The sequence below is a fragment of the Bombus vosnesenskii genome, unplaced genomic scaffold (assembly GCF_011952255.1).
Source record: "Bombus vosnesenskii isolate JDL3184/JDL3185 unplaced genomic scaffold, Bvos_JDL3184-5_v1.1 scf7180000014824, whole genome shotgun sequence".
In the NCBI taxonomy this organism is placed as follows: Eukaryota; Metazoa; Arthropoda; class Insecta; order Hymenoptera; family Apidae; genus Bombus; species Bombus vosnesenskii.
Window position 1 is genome coordinate 213962 of NW_022883669.1, and position 26787 is coordinate 240748.

The window sequence follows — 26787 nt, forward strand, 5'->3', positions numbered from 1 at the left end:
TTTTTAATTAATTCACGTGTGATAGGTATCCAATTAATACGCAATATGATTAAATTATAAATAACTATATATATAGTTTATTAACAGTGAACAACATAGGTTCATTCAGTTTTTATTATATTTACAGTAGAAATCGAAGTAACTTTTATATTTTGGCACATTTCGATCATGAATTCTTTATATAAATATCGTTGTTAAATCTGTATGGACACCTTTTATTATTTTTGTAAAAGATGAACAACGCGATCAGGTATGTTTCGATTCAGAGTTAGGTGTGACTTGTATGTGTGTTGTCATGACCGTCTCCGGCATATTTACCTAACGAATTTGATTTCTTGTAAGCATTCTTAAATTTTTACACAGGCCTTGCTATCTGTTATGTAGTAGAAAGTTTCTACTAGTTACTATTAGTTATGCTCTTGCACGGGCACGGTAAATGGATTGCAAACTTTCTTAGTGTTAAGGAATGATAAAGCGGTAAAGTTTTGCTCCATCAACCCCCCAGTAGATGGTGCTTTATCAACCTGTTCCCAGGTGAACGTTCGCAGGACGCGTGCGCGTCGACCTATCACTTTGGTCGTGCGGTGCTTAAGCTTTCGTTGTCAGTAGTGGTGCGGCGGCCACAGTGAGGGCTGGTTCTTTTCGTTCTATCCCGGACAACAATACCGGTAAGCGCCTTTTCATTCTCTTTCAGATTTCCGATTCGTCCTGTAGCCGCTTCGCTACACGCTCTTAACGTGCATTCTCTAATTTTTCTTTTCATCATTCACGTTTACAGTTTCCAAACTGTAATAAAATGTCGAAACTTTGGCGGGATAAGGATGCTGCGTGCGATTGTTATGTTGAGGAATTCAGGATTGCTCTTTTTTTTTTGAGGCCCTCTTGGCTCAATAAACATCCCCCACCGCCATTTTGACTCGTCCTTACCGATCGATAGGAAGAAGATAATCGGCGGTATTACCGACACGATGATTGTTTCTTCCCCGCGACGAATTAAAAAAATAATTATCACCTATCGATGGACAGGTGGCGCTTAGGTTTTTTCGTCGTAAGTTGCATCGTCTCAACGTTTCTCCCTCGCGATCTTATCTAAGATTTAAGTAGGATCTCCTTTGAGTTTTTTCCTTTTAATTACGCGATCAACTTTGGAGATATTAGCTGCTTAATACGTTGAATATTAGAATATTTGAATTGCGTAGAATCTCTGTTATTCTGGGAGATATGTTTTACTTAATCTTGCGAACAGACGGTTTTTAAGTATTTTTTTCTAATGTTCTATGTTATGTTATTAAATTTCACATTGTATAATGTTAATAGAAGATTTTTTAGATAATCCTTCGATATTAGTTCCAACACAATGAATTTTTACTATAATTGAGATTGGAAATTTGTAGTTCGAGAAAATTTTGACGAGAAGTTATTAAACTTAAGAATTTTTTTGGGAGGGAAATCTTTGCGTTTTTTTTCGGCGTAATATTCATACTTAATGGGTTTGGCTTCTATATCTTTCTTATTGATTTTAATACATATATAGAACTAATTTGCTTATTAATGTGGGCTATTTTAGCAAAAAGGTAAGTTTCAGGTTCGTGCAAAGTATAAAAATGTCTTACGCTTCCAATAGCTTCTCTTTTGTATATAGTAATTCTCTGTGACCAAATAATAATGTATAATGACGAGTATTATGCAGAGTAATCAATTTTATATTACAATCTATTAGAAGGTAGTATTTTAACCTGGTACTTTTTGATAGCTATCGTTCTATCTATTAATATTTCAAATTATTTTTTAATTATTAATCATTATATGTAAATTTATTATTTATTATCTCCCATACATATGTACAGTATTATTGTATTTTTACATTATACATTATATTATTGTATTTTTGAAGTTACACACCGGTGGTAATGTAAATACAAGTTGTTTAGAATGTTACACGCGATTATTTTTAAATTTTGTTCCCTCTTGTTTGTCTCTTCAAGCTGTTTTTGAAAAAGGAGCAAGATATACTTGTCGTCGCTACTTTACACCATACACAAACGCATCTTTTTTATTAAACAACAGTATAATTAACTTTTCTATTATAGTAATTACAAGTTCGAATTTATTCACTAGATTATAAAAAATATATGTAATATATATATATTACAAATAAAAAAATGTATGCAATATATATTACATGCATTTTTTATAATAATTATTAATTTAGTATTATATAATATTAAGTCAGTATAATATTACTATTAGTAATCATATTTTTGATAATATATGTGTATTATAAAAAATTACTTATAATATATGTGTGTGTATGTATCATTGTTGTCAATATTGGCAGACAATATTTATTTTATTAAGGTCATAAAGGCATACAAATATGATGCAAGATTTATTGTTCAATATACTTTCTATCGATACGATGGTATAGTGGAAATTCCACGAGATTTATGTTCCATGTGTCTGTTCTATGTATGCACAGATTTTATGGTTTCGATTCTATCCTATCTTTAATACGTTCTATACCAACTATTTTATCTAATTTTTTTCTTGTATTTTTTCGTTTTCCCTTCTTTTTTTGACTCAGTATTTATTTTCATAGAAATTTCCCGTCTTGTTTCCTCCTTTAGTTAATCGATCTGCTTCGAATAAGTATCAGCAAAAATTTCATTATTTAATATGTCTATCTTATATAATGCACGAAGAAACTCGGTAGATGGCACTCGGTATAGGGAGAAGAAAAGTACCAACGAATTAACTTGTTTGGCGTTTTTAATTTATTAATGGACATGAATAGAGTTTCACATCGGTTTGCCTAGTAACGGCGGTTTTCATTAGTTCGTTTGATTAATAGGTTATTTCAGAATCAATGCATTGCGTAATGGATCTCATTCAAGGCATATCTCCTTTACCAGTAATGAGATTCACTCCACAAGGTAATCACAATTTGTCAGTTGGTGATTTATAGCTTAGAGTCTCGCGGACGATAATCGTCGCTATATGAACCACGAAATATCCAAGTTTCATAAATGGCACAGTACAAGGAAATATTCGATTTTACAATTTCGTTACAATTTTAGAACATCCTGTATTTTCTAAATACTCGTGTGTTTGCGACTGCGCTACAGTTTGGAAAATTGTATTGGCAGAGAATTGGAGGGAGAAACGAGAAACTTTATTTTCGAATTATAAAGGTAAATTCCATGCTCGAGCAATTGTTCGATTAACCGCCGTGTAATTCGAGAATGTTACAAACGCAGTTTAGGATGAATTTGCGTGAGCTTTTAAACTTTCCTCATTGCTTTGAACTTTCGATCGAAACAATTTTACAACTATCTCCGATGCACGCAGAAAACGTTACGTCGACGTATAACGTGATCCATTCGTATGGCAACAACGTCAGAAACGAGGAAGCGCGAAAGAGCGGCGGGAGAGCATCAGTGAAATTGGATAGTTTATGGTCAGCCGCGTCCGAAACAAACACGCTAGAAACATTATCTCTCCAGAAAACTTCTTACAGGGTAACGACCTTAAAACAATATTATTACCTTAGAATAATAAATTGAAATACAAAATAAGAATTTGTTTGTTTGACGTTTCGTTTTGCAGAAAATCGAGGGCAATAAAAATGTGCCAAATTTGTATCTCTTCGGGCATCTAAAATTCTAATAAGACACCATGTAAATATCTTAGAGTATCGTGAAAGTGCAAACAGTTATGGCAAATATGGCGGCGAAGTAGTAAAAAGCGAATTAAAACTTTTTAACTTCAAACAGAAATTCAAGTGCTATTTTATAAATAAAAGTCGATATTTATATAGCGTGTAGAAGCGTGTTGCTGAAATTGTTAACGATAAAATTCGATAAATTAGGGTAAAGTATTACAATGCCAATATTCCATGAAATACGTCTCTAATTGAATTTTAAGTATTTCACTTACATTTTCTACAACTTCACCATTATATTTACCACAGATGATATCGTACTTACAGAACAATGTTATATTAGAGTTTCAGGTGTGCAAAGAAGTACGAATTTGGCATTTCCTCACCATCTTCCTTTGACATTGCCGATCGAGTTGCTTTTGTGCACAGTCTGTTCTTCAATCAGTCATGCCACGTACCTTAAACTCTCTGCCAACAACGCATTGAAGAATTTTAAGAGTTGCCTGTAACGAAAGTAACTGCCTTCTTCGATGATATTTCTCTTCCTCGAGCATTTTCAAATATCCATCCTACGATGATAACCGTGTTGTACGATTTTCATTAAAGGTGGCTGCTCGTCACTGGGAACTCGAGATTATTCCAAACTATGTATAACACGCTGTCAACCCCGTAATCCAGCCGTCCAACTTTCGTTGACAGTAAAATCGACGTGCCATAAACTCGTTTCAAACTGTTCTGTCTTAAGACAGTTCTAAGGACGAGGGCGGCGTTAGCCGAGGTAATGAAGCGGTGAAGTGCTTTTCCTCAAGCTCGAAGACTGAGAAGACATTTATCACGTTCTAGACGTTCGTTCTAGACGTTCACGCTGCATCGTGCTCCCCTTTAACAATAGTTCTCTGTATCTACTGTATACATTAGTTAGAGAGAAGAATACATTAGTCGCGAACAATACATTAGTTAGAGAGAAGATGGTACGGGCTAATGAAAAGAACATTTGGTAATAGCGAGCAGTTTGCACGATATCAATATCGTTCTTCCTTTCTATTGTTCAAACTTTAGTACGTTGCAAGAGGCTACCTAAAAAGCTGCAGTATCGTGAAAAAATGTCTCACACAATTATAGATATTATTATCGTGCGAGAAAACTGCTCAGGACAAAGTTAGACCATTTCGAGTGGTACATGTATCGGTGGGAAGAATGTCTTTCTCAAGGTCATTTCTCCATGACGATTTTAGAGTCACCGATATATTTTTTAATGGAACCCCATATTTCGATACGCTTTCTTGTCCTCTGTACAAAAGTATCGAGCTACTTGCCTCGATTATTAAGTTCGAGGAACAATTTGCGGAATCATTCTTTGAGATTATGAGAACACACGGTGATACGGAATCAAGAGACGAGGCTCTCTGCAAATAGATAATTTTCCTTTTCTTTGTTAAATCGTTCTATGTAAGGTCCCTTGGTTTACGATCATTCGGAGTAAAAGCTAATACAAATTCGATAGCAGTATCGCGTTACAGTTAGCGGAGACTGGCGACGAGAACTGGGAAAACGATATAGGTGAATTTTAGCGTGTTTCGTTTCACAGTTTCGTGCGTGCATCCGTTCAAAATTGTTTAGAGCTTAGAAAACGTTGGCGCAGCGTTCTCGCGTGATTTTCGTGCCTTTGTCCCGAGCCGTTGTGATCTACGGGGAATCAGAAATCGGAAGCGGAAAGGAGAGGAGTCATACTTTAAGATTTACGGACTCTTTCTTTTCCAAACGATCACGCGCGTACACGCTGTACCCGGTAAAAATTGTCGAAACTCGTGAGAATCCACCAATACGTCGTAAACGCTCCGTTTGATCAAATCGAACGCTTGTATTTACTTATTTCGGTCTGACGGGAATTGAACTTGGCTTTACGCAATTCGTAAGCGTACGACGAAACTACTACATCCGAAGCTGATAACCGGCGTAGCATAAATGTAAATTTCGAGAACCTTTGGAACAACTTGATCGCGCAGGTCAATTTTTGCTTCGATTACGCGAGTAAATTGGACATTTTTGTTCAAAGGCCTAGATAGTTCAAGGTCAAATTTGGATTACGGGCATAGAAGTAGCGCGTAAGTAATTAGTATAGTCATCCGACAACACTATTCTCAGTAACACGATATGGTTAATACGATCGATTTAATTGGTCTGTGGATGATATACGATACGAAAAGGTACACAATGCGTACGATTTATTAATGAGGTGTCATCGAGTAACACACGTATGTATACTTATTCACGTTGTTCCAAATATCTTACAGCGGCGGTCTGTATATACGTGTAGCACGAATATATTTCATGCTTATGGAGGAAGTAATAATTGTTTATCATGGAACATAAATTCGCCTGTATCGTAACGAATACCGCACTCTGACGAAATTATGAGCTTCTATAATTTCTCCCTTTTGGCCACGTCTTTCTATTTTGCCAACGTTGCTGGCAATTTTTCGAAACAGGATAATAATACAAATATGGCATTTTTACACCACAGAGTTCTTAGAACGACGCCTTGTTAGAATTTTAAGCGCCTCAAGGGACACAAATTTTGCATCTCTTCGTCATCCTCCATCATCAGGTACTGCAACACTGTTAATCATTGTCCTAATTGTTATCAATCATACTACGACATACATTTCAAACTTCTCTGTCAAATATCTCTAAATTTTTCAGCGACAGAAAACAGCAACAAGGAACAGCTCTTCTATGAGAAAAAGATTTTATCTTTATTCGTGGTAGCGTCTAGTAAGGTGGAATTCGCGCGGGTCCTCCCGCTTTGGTCCTATGTAGCTTTCCTATTGAATGTTTGATAAGAAAGCCGAGCAGCTTGCGACCATTTCAATACGTATATACACGTATCGGGGAAATACGTGAGAAATGGTTCTATTCAGCGTGGCAACGTCAGAGAAACGTGTTACCAGTGTTTGAAAACGTGCACGATCCGGTTTCGAGGCGAGCAAAGGGGAAAATGGAATTCGCCGGAAACGAGAAGCATTCGTGAGATTCGACGGAACGAAAAGGTGGCCAGAGTGGCGTGTTCTTCTTTCGATTTTCGATTTCAGGAGCTTCCACGCCCGCTGGAAGTTACTTCTCTAGGAGTTGTAAGACCCGACCAAGTTGTTCAGTGGGGACAGAGTTTTATTGTTCGAGGTTTGAGATTGTTATTTGTTGGAAGGAAATGTGAGATAATGTGCTTTTCTTTTCATGGAATAAATTCGCCTGAAATTTCTCTAAAGAATAAATTACCACTGTCCACCACGGTGGATTTTGCTTGAAATCGAACTTACGAGCTTCCATCCAAAGTTTCATGAAATTAAGCAGAATCTTATAAATCACATAAGTAATTATAAAACACCAGCGTATTTGTTGTAAATAAAATACAAACAATCGTTTGTTATACAGAGCGTCTCGGCTGAATGAGTCAATTGTTTCATACGATCGTAAACAAAGCAGATATCTAGCTGATCTCATCTAGCCGAGACACCCTGTACTTCAAAATCTCTTTGTACGTATAATATTAGGTCGTCCGACGAGTTGCTTTCGTTTTATACAGAAACAATGGATGCACAACATTTTCCATTTTATATTATTTCATCGAATTGCGTATGATCCATTTTGTTCCATCAAAATAAAGATCATAAGATTCGACAGATTAGGTTTCATGTTTGTATAAAGATGCCTCTGTGAAAGAAAAACACTTTTCGGACAACCTGATAATTGGCGATGGCCAAGCTTCGACGTGCCGAAGCTGCTCTCCTACTTGTGTTTTCTTTCAATAAAGCGCGAACATATCGGAAAGGATTGGAAACTCTTCAGCGCAGTGGTACTATAGCTTAAAAGTCACTTGCGCCACGTTTGCAATCGTCTTCCCTTGATACGATATAAAAATTTGGTCGATGCCACGAAATTTCCGACGATGCTGCAATTACGTAATTCTTTCGTCCTACGCGCGTTTCCACGACGGAACGATCGTTCATTTATTTATTCGAAAGCAATAATTAGAATCTCGTGGTTTCGCCTCGGATCCGTTTATGCGGACTTGTTACCTCGTACGAGTCTCCTGTATACGCGCTACACGTCGTATATACGTACCATATGTGCATATTGGTTTCTGGTTTGTCGGGTCAAAAGTTCAGAGGTTCACTTGCAGCTTGCATGTGTTGCAACTGAATTAGTTGCAACTATAAATACAGCCGGCAAGAAAAACGCTTGTAGCTTTTATTATTCCATTCTGTGCACTACTTTCTGCGTTTGTTCTCTTCGTTGCGCTTCTAGAAGAGTATTTTGTAAAGGAGAACGATAAAATCGTTCCACTCGAGATATAGCGTCTCTTATTAACACGAGGACACCAACGTGTCGCTCTTGATCTACGATTATACGAACCATTTATCGTAGCTTGAAAACACGCGAACAATTTCTTCCCAACGATATATACAACCGTACAATAGATTTTTAACATATTCCAGTTGGTGAATATTTCGATGATTTTTCTACGTTGATTTATTCCTCGTTAAAAACGGATTATACTTTTGCGATTAAACGAAATGTTTTTCGTGTTTTCCAAACTTGCTTCTCTTTCTGTAAATTTAGTTAAACCGCCCAAATCAGATTATCTTCTTATTGTTAAACGAAACGTTTTTCGTGCTTCAATTAATAAATACCTCGTTGCCTTTTTACGTATCTACCTTGCGTTAAATCGTTAAAATTAAAAACCAGATTATTCTCGTTTTAAATGAATGGCTTTTTACAATCTTCTGTTTCATTTATTCGCTCGTTGCAAACGCATCATCGTTGTTACCATTTTGTTCCTTCGATAGGAGACGTTTCTTGCGAATTAGTTTCTAGATATTCGCATCAAGTATCAATGTAACTTGAAAAGTAGCGATATAAAATTGTACAGCTTCATTTTCCTCTCGAGTTTCCAAGCTGAAAAATCTTCTCCTCGTTAGAGTTCCCCCGTCACCGAAACATTTCCACCGGCGAAACTTATCTCATGGGAACGATGTTCTCGTAAAAACATCTCGCTAATTGCATACCATCGTTGCAGTTAACTGATGAAAAAGGTTGGTTCTTTAAATTCTTCAACAGAGTTAAAGTGCTTTGGAGCTTCCTGTCGCTAATAGGAGGAATATTTCTTAAAACATTCCAAGCGTTCCATCACAGTTGAGCCACAGAAACGCAAAAATCCTTTTCTAATTGGAACAGTTTTGAAGATCAGACGAGGTTCACGCGGAACTGTTTTCTCATTTTAACGAAATTTTCTCAGTAGAGAGTTGTATGTTCTAGCGGATTGTCAGTTAAAAATAACCAAAGACTATTCTGCGTAGATCTTAGAATTCACAACGTTACTTGGCTATCCCAATAAACTTTCATCAGCCAAGAGTATTTGTAATGAAAGGTACACAGGTGAAATGAAAACCTACAACAGCGTTGGGATTGTGATTTCAAGGGATCATAAACTACTTTGCGCAAATATGAAACGACAAAACATTTCTGTAAACCACACAGATATTAACACAGATATTGGAACGCTCTTTCATCGTTCTACGTTCGTTAGACACGAAACGTGTAAACGCAACGTGGCACGAACTTACTTGGTGACCTAATATTGCCATATAGAATCTGTCAGTGACTTGACAATCTTTGACTCGAAGCTACGTGTGTATTTTTATTATTATTCAAAGATGGTAGAAAATTCGAGGAATGCTTCTACGAGACTAGTTCAGCTCTTTGACTGACGGTCTAATAAAATCTCAAATTCCAGAAAAAAAATTATATCTTTTTATGTTCTAGAATACTTGCGTTTGTGATAAAATGTGCGAGAGAACATCTACTTTGGAATAATAGCAAATTTTCGCCGACGCAGAGATTTTCTTTCATCGGAATTGCTGACAGGAATTCTGTAAATTCAGTAAAATCTGAATAGCGCGGTACAGTAGCGTACGGGGAGCAAATTGGAAACGATTTAACATGAACTAATTAATTTCTGAATTAATTTCGATTATACATGTATATCTCAGCGTAATTAAATTAAATTGTAGGTACTCCTGGAATTAATAAACAGCGGTTCTATTTCAATGACCAGCAACTGAAATTACTGTGTGAGACTTAGCCTGCTGGAATAGCGGAAGAAGAAACATAGAACGAACTTGTGTATTTCATATTTCTGAGTTGCCGCCTGTAAAACGAATACGATACGTGGGTAATGGAAAATTAGGAAAACGACAAGGTATTGGAGCCCGGATTGCAACATGGAGCCATGTAACCCGTGTTTCTAAATTTATCACGTACGGCGTAATTATTGAAAAAGCGCTTTTAGAATACGTTTCATAAATCTCTTGCCATGTGCGTTAGTATTTTAGAAAGCGAAAGATCATGTACGTATTTTTGACTGGAATTTGTAATTTTATTAGACTATGAAATTGATACTTATATATAAACACTAATACATTAGTATCACAGAAGAAAGACATAATCTACAATGTATTATAAATTGAAAACATGAAAATATTTCTCTATATACCGACATAAAGATAACTTATACACTACAAAGAATCTGTAAACTTCATTCTAAACTCGGCGTTTTCTCCGCAAATAGCTCAGCTCTCGGATGAAATTCGTTTCAAGCAATTTTAAGATGCCTCTATACTCCGCCTCGGTTCTCGATCCATTTTCATCGATTCGGTAGTCTCTGAAAGCAGAAGAGCCCGTATCCTTTCACGGTTCGGCTTCCATAGACATTTCAATCAGGTTCAGTTTTATACTGCTCAATTTTAATGGATTTCAAGTCCCGTGAAATGTTCCAAAGAACCCGGTTCAACGGCTGTTCCGCCGTGTTCGAGGGGTTCTTGTTGCTGACGTGAAGTGTTCGCCCTTGCGACGACCTGTTTCGTCCAATGCACCCCCGGGGGAAACGCTTATGTCAGCCTAGATACCGTTGATAATTAAGGAATATTAAGTTTCTTTCCAGCATCGTGAAAGCAGTGATTACACGGACGTTGTAGATGGGTTAAGTTTCTTTAGAATCCCTTTTCCTCTTATCTTACACAGTTACTCGCATTAATATTTAAGCATAGCTCTATCTCTGTATTTATTATTCGTGCAAAAGACGATGATTTAAATATCGTATCGCGTATTTTAAAGGCGAGAAAAGAGATTTTATTACTAGAATAATTAGTATACTCAAGTCAGATGATATAACAATGAGTATAGTACGATATAATTAAAGAAGAGCCACTGTACAATATTACAAGTATTATAGTTTATGTTTGTGCATATCACATTATTATTGTATATTATACTCTATATACTGTATTATACTGTATATTATTACTGTATACCATATGCAATGTAATGTTTAATGTATGTTTTAAGGTCAAGGAACCTCCTTCTAATGGACGTAAAGTCTGATATATGATGAAGTATTATTACCATTACTGTTACTATTTTATGAAAACATCAACCATTTATCGTAGCTTGGAAATATGTAAGTTTTCCAACAATAATATTTAATAGTACAGTAGATTTTTAAGCAAGAAAAGGTTTTAACTAAAAGGCTCCTTCCGATCTTACCTTAACTCTCTTCTTATTTCCCTTTTCTTCTTCTTCTTCTTCCTCTTTATCCCTAATTGCGATACGGCCTTTTTCTTCATATAGGTGTACAGCAATGTCTCGATAATTGCTTGAAAATCGGGATCCACGCCCAGCAATTATCGCGTACAGGACTTGGTTCTAAGTATAGATACGGCCCGGTGTTTTGCCGAACGTAAGGAAGAATAGCGCGAGTGAAAGAGAAACAGGTCTGAGAGTCGGCTTGATGAAAAGAAACATATCGTTTAAACAATACTTATTCAACGATGAGACATTTTATTCCTAATTTTCGTTGAATAAAATTTTTATAAATGCAGTCGTGAGATTTTTCTGGTTAAAGCAAAACCAAACACGATATAATTCGAAGCATAACTGGTTATTTAACCAGTTAGATGTTTTATGACGAGTATACTCGTCACGAAGAAATGGCAATATTTTGTGTTATGACGGGCCCTGTCAGTAATAGAATTAAAAGATAAAACAGTCGTTTCATCACAACTTAATTGTATATTATAACAGTCACGCCCTGTGTTTGGCGAGTATACTCGTCGTTGCTTTCTTTTAACGACACATTTTAGGTACACGCTTTTCAATGAGTTGAAATAAAACCAAACGCTATATTATTTGAAGCATATCTGCTTATTTAGCCAGTTAGCTGTTTTATGACGAGTATACTCGTCACGAGGAAATGGCACTATTTTGCGTTATGAAGAGCCCTGTCAGTAATAGAATTAAAAGATAAAACGTCGTCGTTTCATCACGACTTAATTGTATATTATAACAGTCACGCATATTCTGTGTTTGACGAGTATACTCGTCTTTCTTTTAACGACACATTTTAGGTACACGCTTTTCAATGAGTTGAAATAAAACCAAACACTATATAATTTGCAGCACATCAGCTTATTTAGCCAGTTAGCTGTTTTATGACGAGTATACTCGTCACGTGGAAATGGCAATATTTTGTATTATGAAGAGCCCTGTCAGTAATAGAATTAAAAGATAAAACAGTCGTTTCATCACAACTTAATTGTATATTATAACAGTCACGCCCTGTGTTTGGCGAGTATACTCGTCGTTGCTTTCTTTTAACGACACATTTTAGGTACACGCTTTTCAATGAGTTGAAATAAAACCAAACGCTATATTATTTGAAGCATATCTGCTTATTTAGCCAGTTAGCTGTTTTATGACGAGTATACTCGTCACGAGGAAATGGCACTATTTTGCGTTATGAAGAGCCCTGTCAGTAATAGAATTAAAAGATAAAACGTCGTCGTTTCATCACGACTTAATTGTATATTATAACAGTCACGCATATTCTGTGTTTGACGAGTATACTCGTCTTTCTTTTAACGACACATTTTAGGTACACGCTTTTCAATGAGTTGAAATAAAACCAAACACTATATAATTTGCAGCACATCAGCTTATTTAGCCAGTTAGCTGTTTTATGACGAGTATACTCGTCACGTGGAAATGGCAATATTTTGTATTATGAAGAGCCCTGTCAGTAATAGAATTAAAAGATAAAACAGTCGTTTCATCACAACTTAATTGTATATTATAACAGTCACGCCCTGTGTTTGGCGAGTATACTCGTCGTTGCTTTCTTTTAACGACGCATTTTAGGTACACGCTTTTCAATGAGTTAAAGCAAAACCAATACTTATTCAATAATATATAATATAATTATAATTCGAAGCATAACTGGTTATTTAACCAGTTAGATGTTTTATGACGAGTATACTCGTCACGAGGAAATGGCAATATTTTGTGTTATGAAGAGCCCGGTTAGTAATAGAATTAAAAGATAAAACAGTCGTTTCATCACAACTTAATTGTATATTATAACAGTCATGCTCTGTGTTTGGCGAGTATACTCGTCGTTGCTTTCTTTTAACGACACATTTTAGGTACACGCTTTTCAATGAGTTGAAATAAAACAAAACAGTATATAATTTGAAGCATATCTGCTTATTTAGCCAGTTAGCTGTTTTATGACGAATATACTCGTCACGAGGAAATGGCAATATTTTGTGTTATGACGAGCCCTGTCAGTAATAGAATTAAAAGATAAAACGTCGTCGTTTCATCACGACTTAATTGTATATTATAACAGTCACGCATACTTTGTGTTTGACGAGTATACTCGTCTTTCTTTTAGCGACACATTTTAGGTACACGCATTTTTCTTACTTATTTCTAACTTATTTTCTTTCGCCTATTAAATATATAGGTAAATGTGATTTAAAGTATATCGTGTTTGGTGTTACTTTAATCAGAAAGATCTCACAAAGACGTTGGTAAAAGTTTAATTCACAAAGTTTTGAAAATACAACATTTTCATTATCGGATTAATATCGTCTCGTGAGCGCTTGAATTCGTATTAAGTTACACTACTCGCTCCTCGAGTTTCGTGGTGTGTCAAGGGGAAGACTATGGCTCCTTGAGCGACAATAGGGCTCCTATAGCGATGGAGATGACAACCAGGTAATTGCGAGGAACGTCATGGCCGATAATTATCGAGACATTACTGTATTTTGTTTTGCTTAAATTTCGCTCCTGTTCCTCCGATACTTAAATCTTTTGTCGCGAACAACTTATGCGTATCTCGGGATTCTATTTTATTTCAGAAGCAAAATATGAAAGACGGATACAGAGACGATGGAAGATAAATATACCTTGGCGTATCATATAAATGACGTTTCGTGTTCACAAAGTTTAGCAAATATTTTTCATATACTTTACAGTTATCAGGAAATTTCCTGCGGATATTCCGCGATGTACGTACAAACGTTTCAACGTTGAAACCTTCGTGCATTTTATCGTAATATCGTCGCGACAGCGATTAATAAATTATATCCCTTGCTATATTTCAACATTTTTGAAAATTTTATAACGCGGATAAAAGCGTTATACAGAAACCCATTAAACACTTTGCACGTTACATGTATTTTCAACGTAAGTGAAGCTTCTGAAAATATTGTAAAAATAGTTTAAGTACACCGTATAAACGTTTACCTAACAAGGTTTTAAATTAAAATCTATTTTTTTTTTCAATTTTCAGCTGTTGAATTTAAAATAATTCTAAACTTCTAAATCATAGTGTACATAGCTCACATACGATAGGAGATTACGTTTCTTACTTAACTACACGCTATCGATATGATTGAGCTATATATCATCAGATCTGTACACTGCAGCCATATATCACGGAAGGTGTATACGTCGAGCGTAGATATCGGTGCTATTTCCACTTAACGAGTGCAGTGAAAAATATGCCATCATTATTTGAAACTTAAAAGGTGCTTTTAGCTTTTCATATCTCTCGGCGGAGACGAGGATAGCGAATGGCACGTTGGCTATAAAATATGGAAAGTAAGCGACGTGTAACCGATGGAAACAGGCTACGAGACGAAAGAAACACGTTCTCCGGTGAATTTTGTTGAAATTAATACGCAGATTGATCTGCCGCGTTCGCTGGGGAAATGCGCGATATTTGGGTCACTGATTTCGTGCAGATCAGCCACGTGTTTACGAGTATGTTAATAGAGTCAGCTTTATGCATTTATGTTGAAATGTAAAATTCCACGAGCGGACCGACTAATCAAAGTGGTCGTTCAAGTCTGTTACACTAGGATTTATAAAAGTGTAAATTAAAAAATCCAGCGTAGAAATATGAAACGACAACGTATATAATTCGATTGCGAAACGTCGGATAAATTCTCTGCAGCGACGTATCGTTAAATGACTTGCGTGCTTGATTTAAATTCCAATTGAAACTTAAATATGTTACACGAGATTTCGCTGGTTGTTATAGTATTCTGCGTGGTAATATCAGGCTAGCTTTATTGATGTTAAGTGCACTATATGCAAGCCCGCTGCAATCCGATGTAGAAAACGCTCTTCAGCCTGGCAACGAATTTCTCGCGTTATCGATTGCGCCTTGAAATTAAAGCCTTTGTCCTGCATGGCGCGTCACGATGAAACCATAATTAAGTGAAATTGCGGCCTAGTGCGGGTGCGTGTGGCCATAATAAAAGAACAAAAATACACAGTCGGTCACGAAAGTCTATCTGTTGCTACGCAAGTCTCTGCGTGCGTGTCATCCATCGAATTTTGCGTATCTGACTTATCAGAGAGACTGGAAACGCGCGCTTTCTCGCAAAATCATTTCTATCTACCTAAAGGTACGAACGAGTTAATTTCGCCTGATCAAACTTGATTCTTAAAAGAGGCGTTTGATTTTGTTGCGAGAAGGAACCAGAGGCTGGCTTATGGAGAATCATTGTACGTGTTGTGTCATTGTCATTGCACGATTACCATCCTATCAAGGAGTAAGAGGCAATGAATTAGCAGAAGCCACGCGTCGATGAACAAACAGTGAAGCGAGTAGAGTCGCGGTATACGAAGATATCGTGAAAGACGTGACGAAAATAATCAAAGAAAAAGAGAAACTCGACTCGCTGGAAAAAGGGAAGATAAACGAACGTGGACAAAATCATGGGCAATATAAATAAGAAAAGACGGAAACGTGTTTTGGGTAGAGGAGAACAAACGATTGTAACACGACTTCCAATAGAACACACAAGAATAACACGTTTGTACTTAGTGGAACAAAAGGATCCACCAAGATGCGAAACTTGCCACGTTCCACTGGCGATCGAACGTATAATTGTCCAGTGCGGAAAATATACAGGGTGGTAATTGGTGGTACAAGCGGAAAGGGGGGTGATTCTACGCGAAAAAAGCAGTCGAAAATGTAGAATAAAAATTTTTCGTTCGAGGCTTTGTTTTCGAGAAAATCGACTTTGAATTTTCGCTCGGTACGCGTTCTGTACGTTATAACGGATCTCACTGTAGATCGTTGTCTCGATGGAAAAATTAAAAAGAAATTTGTATTCTATATTTTCGACTTCTTTTTTCGCGTAGAATCACCCTATAGAAATCACCGAGATGCCTAACAAGGCAAATAAGATCAAGAACAAATTTAACAAATCGAATTTGACACTTTAACGACTGATAGCCGATTAATCGGCTTTTGTCGCCAACGCTTACCGATCGATAGCCTATTAATCGGCTTTTGTCGCCAACGCTTACCGACCGATAGCCTATTAATCGGCTTTTTGTCGCCAACAATCTTTCTCATCATTTGAGCAGTTATTTGTTATTTAGTACTAAGGTACCTTGCTCGGCTACGTCAGTTGCGTTGCTTTGTAAGCTCCCACAGTTTTATACCAATTTGAAAAACATACCGTTCGCGATAAACGAAAAGAATGGCATTGGAGAGTCTAAAGCGAAACAGACCCGGCGCCAGGGAGAATCTGCGCCTGAGCTGCCTGTCGGACGTGCGTATGCTGTTGAACCGCTAGCGGTCGGTTAAGTGTTAAAGTACCAAAGATGCGGTTAATGATCATAAACGATGGATGCGATTTAAATAGGCAGAACAAATATTTTCATATTGGAAAAAAAGGAAAAAAATGGAACAAAAGGAAGGTTTCGAAACGACAGGATTATTCCGTCGATTGAGGAGAATAATTGAAGTTATCTACGCTGGTTGATTGGCATCCGGTAACAAATTCCACTGACGACGAAAACAGCCTGGTTTTCAATAATTGGCACGAAGAAGTAAAAATAAAAGGCTGCTGGATCGATGATACTGTGATTCGTTGAAAAGAGAACGAAACGGCGATCGAACGATCCGTGAATTAGCAGCGAAATGCTTGCACAACATTTCTATTCAGTGTGGTTGCAGCTTGTGCTCAATCGATTTATATTTCATTCGTAGCAACCTGCCGGAAAATGCGGTCTCTATTGAAAAACAGTTAGAGGAGAATACGCTCGTTTTTACCTTTTATCATCGCGTTCGTATTTCCATGCGCCGCGGCTGGATTGATCGAGGAAACTTTCAAGGGAAATTACACAGTATAATGGATAAATTGAGGGATAGATAGGGCTGGAATTCGATGGGAGGCGAAGCAGGCGACGAAGATATGAAAGTTTAAATGGTGATCGATATTTTAAATCGACCATTTATACTGCTTCGCGAAAGTGCTTAAACGCTTACGACTAGGCTGCTGATTTTCATGCGTTTACGATAACAAGATTCAACAATTCACGGAATGTGCTACGAGACAGCTGATTTTAAAAGCTTCCACAGAAAGAGCAACATGCTTTCTTTTCTTCGACCAGACTAACGTCGAAACGCGATAAAATCGGTAGACACCGTGCGTGTTAATAGACGACTATGCGAAAGATCAAGCGTCTCGAAGTTATAGTAAAAAATTGTAACGAACGTGCACCTGGAAAAATAGCGAAAGCAAAGAAATCTCAAGAATCTTTGTTTTTACTACGACGAGCGCATAGTTGTTTCGATAAAAAAAAAAAAAAAGACGCGATATTATGTTTATTTAAATGAAAAATAACAAAGAAATATTTCCTATCGTAATATATTTGTCGGAGATGAAGGGAAAACCGGAGCCTTCCCTTTGCAATTTTGGGAAATGCTTCTAATGCTTTAGCCTAGATTTTATCATAACTGTAATTAAGCAATTGTTATTTGTAATTGTTCGATATTTGTGAAAGCGAAAGTGGGTTCGAGGTGACAACTGGTCGCCGAACGTAGCCACGGTCACGGGATAAACGTTTTGCCTGACGAAGGTGTGGATCGGTTGTATAGTTCTCCCTAGAAATCACATAGAATTGTACTTTGGAGATGTCGATATAATGGGACACACGTTGTATTAGGAATCAAACTCCAGACAGAAACTGCCTAGCAACGGCGTTTGGATCTTTCTCGATGCTTTCAAAGAGTATACAACAAACTTTTGACAGAAACTGCCTAGCAACGACGATTGGAACCTTCTCGATGCCTCCAGCGAGCATATAACAAAGAAAATGCAGTCGTACAGCGAAAAAGATTTTCATCGGATATTCGTTCGTGTGATCGCCTTGGAAAGTGATACATCGAGCAATTTACCGAGTGTCTCAGCAATCGTATTTTTTTGTGTTTAAAATTATTCTACGCATAGTAAAGAGTTATCCCGTTGACCGTGGATTCGTTTGAACCCAGGAACATTGTTAATAGCGTTAATTAAATTCGTTATTCGTAAAACCTATTAATCGTTAATCTCATTATTCGTTAAATTTATTATTCGTAAAACATATTATTCGTTACTCTCATTGTTCGTTAAACTTATTATTCTTTAATCTAATCATTAGTTAAACTTATCGTTTCTTAGTCTTATCGTTCATTAAACTCAATATTCATAATATTTTGTAAAATCTTGTATATTCGCGTAAATATAATCTCTGTTTCGTAAAACGATGGCTAATTCAAACGAAGAATCGTTACGCGCCTTAAATTCTAATGTTAACCCGACATGTTAATTTTCTTTGTTTTCTACACGTTGAACGTGTGAATGATGCACATAAAGCAGATTCTTCGTGATCCCAAGGAAAACAGCGAATACATCGGACACATTTTTTATTATCGTTGTCTCCTTTGTAATCGTCGCCACGATATATGTAGTTCCGTATCATCGTCGCCGCCAATAACAGCATCATCGACATGCTGCATATTGCTCGAACAAGTTGCAATTGCATTAAGAAGGAAATAAAATCAACGGTAGGTCTCTTTCGATCACTCGGAAACAAACACGTTCAACGATAAATCGTGGAAAAGTAATATTTTTCAATTTATCTTCGCTAGAACATTTCGCTATTTAAATATCGCCTATCGAAAACTTTTCTAAGCTTTCAGACACAACGATCGACTGCTTTCGACGACAGATTTCCAAGCGAATCTGAAATGCGAATGTGCTGGTCCCTTCGTTTTAACGAAATATTTTATTCTGTCATCGACCGAGTTTCTCGCATACTCGTTCAGTTTCATATTAGGTATGTTGAGAATTGTGGATCTTCGAGGCCGAAATAATGTTATAGGAACACTAAATCTACACTGAGGATTAATAATAAAATAATAATGTATTTATTTCATGGACGATTCCTTATATATTCATCGATACACATTTGCACGCGTCTCAGCACTTTCTTCTATACCTGACTGTAAACCGACCCTTCGACGACCCTTAACCGACTGTGGAGTTTACATTCATCTGTTTTCGAGACGCTTCGGACACATATACTTCCACACACTGATATTCACGTACAAGTATCTCTACTACGCGCTTAACCTAGTCCAGCACAGAAAATTATACATATCTCAACAAGGTACAGTTGTATATGTTATAGAAAAATATGTAAAATATCCAAATTCGAGTAGTTATTAGTAGACTGTGAATTTCCATGGATTTATGGGAAATTTGAAAGTGCGAAATTCCACGGAATGCAGAGAATACGAGGAAATATGTAAAATATATGAAAAACTGAAGTACAGTGCTGTATAATAGCTGGTAGGTGAAACAATTTGTTATCGAGGTTCGATTTTTTAAATCATACCGTCGGAAACGTGAATTTGCATAAAAGTTGGCGGTGTAGTTATTAGCGAAACCAGTAACTTTTATCGATTCGCTAATGGGTCAAAATGACCAGACTGGTGTTTCTAGCGTTAATAAATGTAAACTGATGTTTTGTTCGTTTCTTACGAGCTTCGCTAATAAATTGACAAAGTGTTATTTTTTTACTCGTTTACACAATCGATGAAAATGCTGCAAAGGTATAAATAGAAAGCCATGAACGAAGTATTCGAAACTTGGCTAAACTGTTGTCAAAGAAATGTATTGTTCGAAACTTCTATCTTGCGCTTTTTGAAACTTTCTCCGATGTAGCTTGAAAAAATAAAAAGGAAGGAAGAAAGGAACGAAGTGGGAAGAAGAACAATGAGCCCAGCTAACGGTACTAAGGACACATTCTACCGAGTTTTCTTTACCCTCTATTTCACAGTTTCTTCGCTTTTCGCTAGTCGACACGCTTTTTATATGGCCCCTTTTGTAGTTGCTTCGCTTTTCTTCATACTTTTCTCATTATTACAGATTCGTTGGATTTAATATCTATGTAAAACAAAGTGTTGCATTTTCTGTAATTTCTCAGACAAAAATTAATCGACCTTGCTTTACGTATCTTTTGTAATCTATCTTTCTTTATTTCGGCAACTTGAATGGGACTATTCGAATTCCGAAATTCTCCTGCAAACGAATATTCGCTTTAGAAAAGAGATGGGTACTGTGTACCGTGTAGGTGTAAATTGTCTGGAGTTTTTAACAGTCTTCGCGCAGCCGATTGCGAAAACATTTATTGCTTTCGAGTATTTATAGTTGCTACTATAGATACGTTCGGTTTAATCAACTACGTGAAAAAAGTAAGACGTTACGAAACATCGAGCTACTAAAATTTTAATTATTCTACGATATTCCAGGAATAGATCGCCGTCTCCTTTTTACAGCAAACGTAGTAATATCGTTAATGGACGATACAAAAAAGAGTAGTCGTAACGAGACGACAAACTTTCAGAAGATTATCATGATTTTCAATATTTGTAAGTAATGTTTATTAATTAATAATTACTCGTGTTTTCAATGAAATCTCCTTCGGGTCACAAGTGCCGCTGTACCAAGCGTACTCTGCCAGGTACTCCCACTAATATTTTAGATAACTTAAAATCTCTGCCTTAATTCATTAAAATGTCGAAAAGAAAAAATGGAGAACTTATTCCTTAGTGAGTCAAATAGCAGTGAAGAAGAAAGCTTTTACGAGGCTTACATAAATTCGGATAGCAGCGATAAGGAAGAAATCAGATTTCCTAGAAATAGAAATATAAATAGAATTACATCGTCTGATTCTGATTCGGATATTGATAAGTGTAGTAAGCAGTCGTAGTGATAGCGAATATAATGAAGATACTGTTGACGAGATTTTACAAGAATTGGTCATTGAGGAAGAAAGAAGAACTGACGATACCGAGGAAAGTACAATTCAATTTGGCTAATGGAATGAATTTAGTGGTCGGCAGAAGTCATTTCCTTTTCCTGAGACAGACGGCCTTATTAGGCAATTACCTGGCCATGTCAATCCATATGATGTGTTCGAGCTGTTCGTTGATGACGAAATAATAAACTTACTTGTATCAGAAGATTGCAACAAGGAAGGATGTAAATATTAGAAGATTTAGAGAATTATTTAGCTGGAAAATTATTAGGGTTGTCTGAAAATACAAAAAATCCTTGTCTTCGACGGAGTCAGCATAATATCGCCGTTCGGAAAAATGATTGCGAAAGAAGCATTAGACGCGCGTGCAAACTATGTTATGCAGGTAAAAGACGTCGAACGGACCGATCAAAGACACAGGAGAATTTAAAGAAAACAACTTATTGTCGAAATTGTCCCGAACAAACTCAGCTTTGTATAGAATGCTTTAAAGTTTAGTTAAATAATTTTCTTAATGAATTCATTACTCGTATTACTTCATTTTCGTATTACTTTTATAACAATTCAATAGTTTTATTACTTCCTGTGGAATATCTTTTCAAATACCTACGACGATCCTTCGCAAGTAATCATCAGCCGAATTCGGGTGACGCGACACCATCGAAAACTTGGTCGTCACCCGAATATGGGTGACGCGACACCATGGGAAACTTGGCTGTCACCCGAATATGGGCGACACGACACCATGGGAAACTTGGTTGTCACCCGAATATGGGTGACGCTATACCATGGGAAACTTGGTTGTCACCCAAATATGGGTGACACGACACCATGGGAAACTTGGTTGTCACCCGAATATGGGTGACGAGACACCATGGGAAACTTGATTGTCACCCGAATATGGGCGACGAGACACCCATGACGTGGCAGTCAGCGTGTTAAACTATATTGTCGATTAGTGGATCGCACAGATATCTGTGCGGTAACTCAGTCGTGCAATTAAGCATCGATGAAACAACAGAGATATTACTGTTCTTTGAAATGCTGCGAAGCACCAGGAATTTCCGTCTTAACGAGTCACTCGGATGTGAAACGACTCGTTTCCCTTTTTCTTCGTTGAATCTCGTTAATCGATGGATCCGATTAGAACGGATCGATTTAACCTGGTATAATTGTTCGCCAGAACTGCTCGTTAACCAAATTCCCCAGCAATCTTTCATCAGCACCCTCGAGCATAATAGACCGCCGTCTCATCTGACCTGGATTTCCGATCTCAGCGTCACTCGTGTAATCTCTTGTACTCTCGACACTGAGATCTTCTGTCCACATTTCAATTATGCCGTGATAATCATGCTAATGTTCAGTACGTACCAGGCACGTCGTCACACGTCCAAGATTTATCGAAACTAGCGTTTCATACGTAACGCATTCACCGACCAGAGGTCTTTGCAAAATGAATTGAAACGTAGAATGAATTGAAAATGTAACATTATGCGAATCTTATTGTACGTATGTTTAAAAAAATAAATAATTTACGCACGCTATGCACGAGCTCCGCTGCAGGAATTTGTCACAACACGTACTCGTGACACGCTTTTAAAGGCGAGCAGCAATCTTTTTATCTTCAACAAGATACTGCACCTCCCAGCTACGCTCGTGACGCGATGGTCTATCGGATCACGTTGTCTGAATCAGCACGACCATCAATTTGAGCACTCGCGTTAATTACAAAAATTCCATGTCTCTCCTCTTGAATTTGCAGTTGGAATCTTACTTCTACCTTGGTCAATGCTAAATTTATCATTCAGAGCGTGTATATACACTTGGTGTATACGCTTTGGAACAGTCTGTATCAAATAGAACGACTGTTATCAACATTAAAGACCCACGGTGTTTGCAAGAGTACAAGTACTCATAGACCTGTCGGTGTAAATGTACTTTTCCAAACTTCTCCTGGAAGAAGATATGGACACTTATTTTTCGTAGAATACGCGTTAGTTAACCTCTTAACCTATAACTACGGGCACAGCCTGTAGTACGATGATCGGGTCAAATATAATATATAATATAATATATAATAGTTTGTTTACGTTTTCGGCCCAAAATTCTCGAACGTAAATTGTAGGTTAAGGGGTTAAATATATTAGGTTGGCAACTAAATGATTGCGGATTTTGTCATTAGGTGATATTGACAAACTCCGCAATTACTTAGTTGCCAACCCAGTATATTCATGTATGTATATACAGGGTGGTTGGTAACTGGTGGTATAAGAGGAAAGGGGGTGATTCTACGCGAAAAAAGAAGTCGAAAATATAGGATAAAAATTTTTTTTTTTTTAATTTTTCCATCGACACAACGATCTACAGTGAGATCCGTTATAACGAGACGCGATAAAGTGGACGCGTACCGAGCGAAAATTCAAAGTCGATTTTCTCGAAAACAAAGCCTCCAACGAAAAATCTTTATTCTATATTTTCGACTTCTTTTTTCGCGTAGAATCACCCCCTTTCCGCTTGTACCACCAGTTACCATCCATCCTGTATAATTGAGAATACAGTATTCATGCTTTATGCTTTACGTGTTCTATATCAAACTATGACCAAACCATGATTCTTCTTGTTTGTAAGTACTGTGTTTATAAAAGCGAACTGATTTTTCCATATTTCTTAACGATTTTGAATAAGTATTATTAGTGTGATTTTCAACAAATATTGAAATACAATTGGCATTAATTTATTCTCCCTTTATTTCATAATATGTTCCGTTTTGAATTTTGTAAATATCATTCTTACATTTCTTTTATAATCTTTTTCTCAAAATTTGCCAATTTACATTAAAGGTAAAGTACAGTTATGTTATGTATTATGATATATATTATACAGGGTGGTTGGTAACTGGTGGTACAAGCGGAAAGGGGGTGATTCTACGCGAAAAAAGAAGTCGAAAATATAGGATAAAAATTTTTTTTTTTTTAATTTTTCCATCGACACAACGATCTACAGTGAGATCCGTTATAACGAGACGCGATAAAGTGGACGCGTACCGAGCGAAAATTCAAAGTCGATTTTCTCGAAAACAAAGCCTCCAACGAAAAATCTTTATTCTATATTTTCGACTTCTTTTTTCGCGTAGAATCACCCCCTTTCCGCTTGTACCATCAGTTACCAACCACCCTGTATATATATGTATATTTATGTATGTATTTCGTTTTATAAGGAAATTATAGATGCCCGACATTCTGTGTTTCAATCTATCGTTTCGATAGAACAAAACGGATCACGCGTGATTCAATAAAATAGTCTAAAAGAGAAAATGTGGCGCGTCTATTATTTCCTCGTGAAACGAAAGAAACTTTTCGGACCACCTAATATTTATCTACTTATCGGAGTCTCCTAAATTGGAATGTCCTAGAACAGGGTTTTTTGTAATTTTTTTTTTTTTTTAGGAGGGAAAGAAAGAAATGAAGTTATTCAATTTTGAGGTATGGTTTTATATATATTTAACGAATACAAAAACATTTTTTTTAAGTAAAAAAGAAAATTATAGCAGATTTCTAAGTGTATTTCATGGGCTGCAGTTTTCAATCGGCGTGAAAGATCCAGCTCGTAATTTTTGACTGAAACGAAAAACCAAAAAAGGACTAAATTATTATATATTTTTCTTCTGAGTGAACTAAACAACGGCAGAAAAAAGTTTATTTAAATAATTGCTATAGCACCCTAAAGTTTATTTCTTTTTAAACACATTTTCTTTAAACCCGCCAAAATTTTTAATTTCACATTTTTTTCTGCCGTTGTTTAATTCACCCAAAAGAAAAATATATAATAATTTAATCCTTTTTTGGTCTTTTGTTTCACTCAAGAATTACGAGCTGGATCTTTCACGCCGATTGAACACTGCAGCCCATGAAATAGGCTTAAAAATCTGTTATAATTGTTTCTTTTACCTAAAAAAAAATTTTTTTGTGTTCGTTAAATATATATAAAACCATACCTCGAAATTCAATAACTTCATTTCTTCCTTTCCCTCGTAAAAAAAAAATCACAAAGAAGCGCTGTTTTAGAACATTCTAATTCAGGACACCGCCTTATACACATGATGCGTCGAGTTTAGCCAAATACGACAAGTGGTCAAAGAGCTGTTAAATCGTAGGTAATATGTTTAGCAGTAATAAAGTTTCTTGCTAGAGACTAAATTGTCCCTTAACCATGGCGTAAGCACGTTTCTAAAGTGATTAGTGTGGCTTGCTACGCGGCAAATGGCGAAATAAGGAGAAGCGTCTTCTGCAGTTTGTATTTCTTAATTGGCTATTTTTGTTCTCTTCTTTAAGATAAATGTCGATGTAACCAGAGTCCAGAGTTTCCACCTTTTACTTGCTCCTCTAATTTTACATTCGGTGGAATTTTCTATTTTTTTTCACAATCCGATGGCTTGGCGTTCACGTTGCCGCGCGTGGCAAATTCTACTCAGCATAGATGAATGGAAATTGAGTTTGCCAAGTGGATGAAAGAGACGCAGCGCGCATTGTTGACGTTCCAAGTACAGACAGTATTATCATGGAAATTCAGTTTGACCAAGTATCGCATATTAGCGTAAACTTGACTAGCTATGCACTTTGATAGATAATTCGAATGCATCGATGGGCGTGAACGTTTCTATGAAACCGTATAATTATATCCGACCGTGATTATCTAATTAATTAACGAATTAATTTATTACATCGAGTGGTAATTTTATCCGTTTCGCTGCTTTCCGATATAATACACCGAAAATTTATTACAACGAAGAGCATAGCTGTACTGGTAATAAATTGCAATTGAAAAGTTGAAGGATCGACGACTTATCTTTCCTTTCAGACTTGATAGTATCCGTTTCAATTAATTTCACATTGAAATTCTAAATGAAGTCTGAGCAAGCTGCTTCGTTTCTCTGTTACAGAATCACCAGAATAGCGAAAAAAGAGTAAAAAGAGATGGGTTCAACGTAATTAACGAGCAAGAGTCGAGCGAACAGGAGGAACATGAGTATGATATTCGTCATTTGACTAGGACCATAAATCAGCAATATAAATTCAGTACAAAGAGAGAGAGAGAGAGAGAAAAAGAAAAGTTTAAAAATAAGTGAAAAAAAATAACGAATGGATTAGAAATTCAGGAAGCTTTAATCTTTTAAGAAGAAAGAGGAAATTAAATCAAAGGGAATCACTTGCAAGGAAAGTACAATAAAGAGGAAGAAGATAAGCGAAGAGGAGCAAGGAACAAAGACAAAGCGAGGACAATCTAGAACAAAGTTACCTAATTAAATTAAAAACCGACATACATTAACTATATAACAGATTTAATCGATTGTACGTATTTCTATTGACGACTGAGAGTATATATATATATATATATGTATATGTATTCATCTATATATATTATATATTAAAGGTTAATACGAGAGATTATTATGAATCATTGTTAATGTTAAGGGATATTCGATGTTTTAAAATATTAACGAACGAGAATTAGCACGAGCTACGAAAAGCGAATATTTCGATTTTATGGATTGTATCGTCGATTTGATATTTAATTGAGAACAAGCGGAAGCAAGAACAATTATTTCGTATAGAAATAAT

The 26787-nt window shown here is 36.4% G+C and overlaps 1 protein-coding gene and 1 pseudogene across 4 annotated transcripts; both read left to right on the forward strand.

Moving 5' to 3' along the window:
* Positions 1 to 381: 381 nt before the first annotated feature.
* Positions 382 to 26747, forward strand: LOC117240645. 4 transcript variants are annotated; one of them, XM_033506663.1, is made up of 4 exons: positions 2782 to 2933; positions 3078 to 3191; positions 3349 to 3518; positions 3607 to 3880. In XM_033506663.1, the coding sequence occupies exons 1-4, from the start codon at positions 2867 to 2869 to the stop codon at positions 3664 to 3666; spliced, it is 411 nt and encodes a 136-aa protein (XP_033362554.1). In that variant the 5' UTR covers positions 2782 to 2866; the 3' UTR covers positions 3667 to 3880. The 4 variants fall into 4 exon arrangements, 2 of the variants coding, with proteins under 2 accessions (XP_033362554.1, XP_033362553.1); XM_033506662.1 differs by lacking the exon at positions 3607 to 3880 and adding an exon at positions 26109 to 26747 and having other exon boundaries at positions 2792 to 2933; XR_004494758.1 differs by lacking the exons at positions 2782 to 2933; positions 3078 to 3191; positions 3607 to 3880 and adding exons at positions 391 to 668; positions 26109 to 26444.
* Positions 20887 to 21416, forward strand: LOC117240646 (annotated as a pseudogene).
* Positions 26748 to 26787: the final 40 nt, after the last annotated feature.